General features: G+C 48.1%; 1 protein-coding gene; it reads right to left on the bottom strand.

Annotated features, from left to right (window-relative positions):
* Positions 1-1,452: 1,452 nt before the first annotated feature.
* On the bottom strand, positions 1,453-4,310 carry GSTUM_00005616001 (uncharacterized protein). XM_002837726.2 has 5 exons: positions 3,406-4,310; positions 3,255-3,351; positions 2,647-3,199; positions 2,167-2,592; positions 1,453-2,115 (listed from the first exon to the last, which is right to left on the bottom strand). Exons 1-5 carry the CDS (start codon positions 4,161-4,163, stop codon positions 1,994-1,996), a joined length of 1,956 nt encoding a protein of 651 aa, XP_002837772.1. The 5' UTR covers positions 4,164-4,310; the 3' UTR covers positions 1,453-1,993.
* Between the last annotated feature and the right edge of the window lie 611 nt (positions 4,311-4,921).

Below are 4,921 nucleotides of genomic sequence, written 5' to 3'. Positions count from 1 at the left end.
TACAGCTGTGGACACCGTTATGTTACTGCAGTACGATAGTTACTCGTACATGTACGAGCGTCGCATACGGCCCCAGCCCCAGAGTCAAGAATCCCACGCAGAGTGCGAAACCGGTTGGCCACCAAAGAGCCCAGAAATTTGGCGCGGCGAACTCGTCTGACCACTTTATCCCAACTCAAGCCGATAGAATGCCTTCTAATCAAACTAATAGCAACGGTAAAATCATAAAATCTCCCACCTCCCTCCAACCCATCAAAAAACCGCAAAACACAGTTCCCCCCCTCCCTCCTCCCTGCGCGAACCAATCAACCTGCAATATGATACCTCACCTCCTACAGCAACTACTCGAGCACAGCGAGATATTGCCCCACCGTAAAAATTACGTTACTAGTAGGGATAGCAAGGACCCTACTAGGGTGGATGGTGGGTGTAGAAATATTCTTACTGTGCGAGTTGAAATCTCAGTAAGCCTCTTGATAGGAATTTTGGAAAAGATGAACAAACAGAAACGGTTAGCCCCACCAAAGTAAAGCTCAAGCCTCCTTATGAGAAAACTCCGTAGACAAAAGGGCTGCGAGTCCCTTTCCCATTCTAGAGCTCTGTGTAATTAGCGCTTGGCAAGCCACTGGCCGCAAGACTCCCTCCACAATATCCTATTTCTCGGAGCAAAGTGTTCTGCAAACCCCCTTATGGATGCTACTTGTACGAGTACCGTATTGTGCAGTCGGGGTTTAAAAAAAAAAAAAAGAGCTCGGGGAGATGTTGGCCCCTTCGTACCCCTTCGGAATAATACAACACCGGTAGGCCAACAGTCAAACTCTTGTCGTCCGAATTCCTTGCATTAGGTCGGGTTACCACAATACCCTACTCGGTCCCCTAACGATTTGAAATCCTTTAGTAGAACCTGCAAGGAATACTTGTACTGTACACCGTCGTTGGTCTTGGCAAAAGGGTCCTGGGGATAACGAGCACGACAGTTATTACAGTCTACACATCAACTGACTCGTTGGTACGGCCACCGCGATTTTGTATTATATCATCCTCCCCCGTTACCCCGCTTATCCCCTTTTCTTGAGCAGGTGCCGCAAGATTACCCAAAGACTTCAAATCGGATGCGAAAGGGGAATGAATGTTTCCTGCCATAATGGGGCAGGGATCTGTGGAGACTCCGAGACCCGACTCCGCCCAATGATCCCTGCTTCCCTTTTTTTTTTTTTTTTACATATCGGTACGGATTTGAATGGACCAACAACCAACTAGCCAGCCTGCCAACATTTGTGTACCCCGTTTTCCCTCTCCTAAAGGTAAGCTTGCCCCTCTTTTGGGTACGGTAGTACGAGGAGATAGAAGGCTCGAATGACTTAGATTCTCCTTATTTTTTTGATACTTTTCTCAGGAGGGGAGATGAGGAATCAGATTGGGATCTAGATAGTTACAAACTTTATTCAAAAGTGATGAAGGGACTACATATTCACAGGGTACCGTGCTCCATATATACACTCGCGCCAACCCACGATCGGGTAAAAATGAACAAAAAAAACATGCCCCACACCAACCGGATTCACTATACCATGCTCCAAGACCCATATAAAACAGTAAGAGGACAATAGGGGGGGAAATAAAAAGTACATCTAGAGAATATGCAAGACGGGTGGCTACTCTTTTGTATGACACAAGAAGTAACGCCCATCCGTTTATTAAAGTTAACAAAGTAAGGACCGTGTATCCATATCCTGCAAATTGCAAATTGCAAAAAAAAAACACAACTTGCTTGCCTTCCTCCGCTTCTGACCGATAGAAGGGGCAAGCGAAGTTAAAGGGAGCGGATGAAAGATTCAATAAAAATCAAAGATAAGGAAAGACCGATACGTGTGTGTTGTTGGGCGTGAGGATTTCCTGACAGGGAGATGTTGAGTGAGGTTGATGCGTAAGGAGTGGGTGATTTCAGCTCAGCTAAGCGGAGAAGACTACCGGTAGAAGTCCGCGAAGAGGTTTACCACCCGAAGGTCTCAGAATGCAAGTAAATCTCTTCCCGCTGTTCACAAGCCCAGATATCAGATTGCATGTCTGCAACCGCATTTGCAACATCAACCTTCATAGATTGCGGGCCACACACTACTTTCGTTAATTACGATTCTTCAGATGCGGAAGAGTCGAGGGGCATACCATAAATGCAAGTCCTCCTTCCGAACGTCTCCGACCAAGGTGGTAATCCATCCCTCAACGGTGGCCTTCCAAACTCCAACAGCACCTCATCTCCCATAGGCGGAACCGGAGTAACCGGCTGAGCGGCGGGGAATGGAAACTCATGTAATTCTTCGTCCGAGGAAGAAGAGCCAACATCCTTCTCCAGTATCTGGAGCCGGAATTCTCTCTCTGCCTCGGAAGTTCCGGGTGAGCGAAGGAGTGCCGGTGGGGGTTGACGGAAGGTCGGGGTTAAGGGACTTTGTGGCCATTCACGGGTTGCGGACACGGGGCCCTTGGGAAGTTCAACGGCTGTTTCCTCAGTTACATAGTATTGGCAGAGTAACATGTTTCTTGGAAGACTTCTGGCGGCAGCGGAGATTTCGTCTTTGAACCATTCGAGGGATTCTAGATTGTATTAGTAACGTGTTCGTCTGAAGCTTCGTACAAGGTGACACTTACCAAAGCGCTTGACCGTCCAGATTATTCTGATATCCCTTGTTAGAGCCTCACCCTTCTGGATCTTTGATGCTAGATGTTGAAGATGTGCTACGATTGGGGTGATTCCTGAGCCACCAGCTACCATGAGCACCGTTTCAAATGCTTCCAGCTTACGTGACAATCCACCATACGGTCCGTCCAGATACGCCCTATAGGAGACGTCAGGGTGAGTCCTGGAGATGTCAAATACACGTCTAGTGAAGCCCTTGTGTGGCTTGAATACAAGGACTAGATCATTATATTCGCCATCCTTGGTGTCATTAGACATGATAGAGGCCACGGTAAACGGATGATTATCAAGTAGCGAGATATTGGGGATTCGGATAAAGATATGTTGCCCAGCTTGCCATCGCATGCGGGTTGGCACAGTGATTTTTACACCGTCGTCCGTAAGGGGTGTGAAGTGTGCTTGGTCGCCAGAGAATGGGCGAGGGCCAAACCAGTTGGTCCTCCAAATGAACCTGTATGCAAGGTGCGAGACCCAGATAATACATGTGGCATAGAGGTAATGCCACTGTAATAGCGTGTTAGTGCGATTTAGTCCCTGAGCAATGGGGAGTGATGAGTACCGAAGTCAACACGTTAGCGCAATGCCAGAACATCAACCCTACGTATCCCACTCCCAGAATAATATGCAAATGAACGAAAACCTCATAACACCACGCCCTGTGTCTAAATTAGCATCGAGTAGATAGGGAGGGTTGAAAGAAGGAAGCATACCTTATAAAATTAAGAGAACCAAAAGTCAACCAAAACATGCATACAAGTGCTCCGACTCCATTCCAATATGTCACATGGCCATTGAAAACCTCGGCCAACTTGCTCCATCCGCCATTCTTCAACGGCTCAATAATGTACGGTGCCGAGTGGACCAGACTGAAGAAACCACAGACGAATCCCAACCACCGATGCAAAACATTCAACTTCTCATGTCCCATGCCCGTCACCATACTGATCAAATTTGCCTTCATCCCGAGCAGGATGATAAACGGGGTCATGGCAAGGGCAATCATCCCGCTTCTGCCTCCAAGCGGAGGAGGCCCAAATCTCGGCTCCCGCTCGTAATAGGGATGCTGAGAAAAGATATATAGAAGAGGGTACATGAACCCGGCTAGGACGAGGGAACCCAGGCCGAGTGACGCTGTTGCGAAGCCAGTCACTGAACTACGCAGGTAACAAAAGGCGCGGAAATGTAGCGACATTCGGTCGAATAGCGATCGCTGACTGGATAATACCTTATTCTTGTTATTATTTGCTAGAGTGTATCCCAGTCGTCGCCTATCCAGCAGAATATCGCGAAGGTTGAGTAACCCAAATATCAGGACCAGCCCGCCGGCGAAAAATACCCAACCCAATGCATGCACAGCACCCCTCGTCCACGGCCATTCCTTCCGTTGCTGGTAAAACTGAACCTCGATGTCGTCGTTGTTGTAAAGTGCCGGGTTCAGCACATCCTTCACGATAGTCGGGGCAACCATGATGAATATTTGCTGGAAGGAAAAGGGCTGAACTATTCCCCCCTCTTAATAAAGCCGTGCCGGGCAGGTTGTTGGGAAAAGGGAAAAAATGTCGTAATATAGCCCAGGCTCCTCAGAGCGTTTCCTTTCGTTTTCCTTAACATACACACATTCGCACGGATAGCAGAAGAGAGGGCTGATGGGATAGCCGGAGTTCTTATCACTTTGATTAGGGAGAACAAAGGGTCGGTAGTGCTACGGTAGGATGTTGTGGTACAAGTTACGGCGGGGGGGAAGGATGCAGTGGTGCTGCAGTGACACCCAATCAACCTTCGCCCCCCACCAGAAATCTTTTGATATCCAAACCCCCGCGTGCATGGGGGGGGGGAGATGAATGCATCCCGTCCTCTTCTTGTGAGTAGTCCAAGCGAGAAGCTTGGATGGGAAGCGAATTACCCCTGCGTGCAAGGTTAGCAGAATGCGGTGAGTGGATAGGTTTTCCAACAACTAACAACGGTAGCCCAGGATCATCTTCCCAAAAAAGTAAAGATACTTTACAGTAGAACCGGTACCCCCATTCCTAGAGGAGTTTCAAGCGCCCTTATCATTTCTTCTAAAAAACAAAGGCTGTTTAGAAGGGAAAGAAGAAGAAAAGTACAAAAAGCGATAGGCCAATTAAGATTCGCACAAGCAATTCCACCCCCATTTGAGACCGGATCGTCTTACTAAAGTACTCGTACAGAGTGGGAGGCGATTTGAGTTACTGTGTCCCCTCTTCC

The sequence above is a fragment of the Tuber melanosporum genome (genome assembly GCF_000151645.1).
Source record: "Tuber melanosporum whole genome shotgun sequence assembly, scaffold_2, strain Mel28".
In the NCBI taxonomy this organism is placed as follows: domain Eukaryota; kingdom Fungi; phylum Ascomycota; class Pezizomycetes; order Pezizales; family Tuberaceae; genus Tuber; species Tuber melanosporum.
The sequence above is the reverse complement of the archived record's forward strand: the minus strand, read 5'-3'. Positions and strand labels throughout refer to the sequence as shown.

Bases quoted from the DNA above. Each gene is read 5' to 3' on its own strand.
- GSTUM_00005616001 (XM_002837726.2), bottom strand. From the start codon at position 4,163: ATGGTTGCCCCGACTATCGTGAAGGATGTGCTGAACCCGGCACTTTAC. The intron at 3,200-3,254 runs GTACTCATCACT...ACGCTATTACAG, and splicing joins GCGCTAACGTGTTGACTTCG to TGGCATTACCTCTATGCCAC. The intron at 2,116-2,166 runs GTATGCCCCTCG...TAACGAAAGTAG, and splicing joins AAGGAGGACTTGCATTTATG to TGTGTGGCCCGCAATCTATG.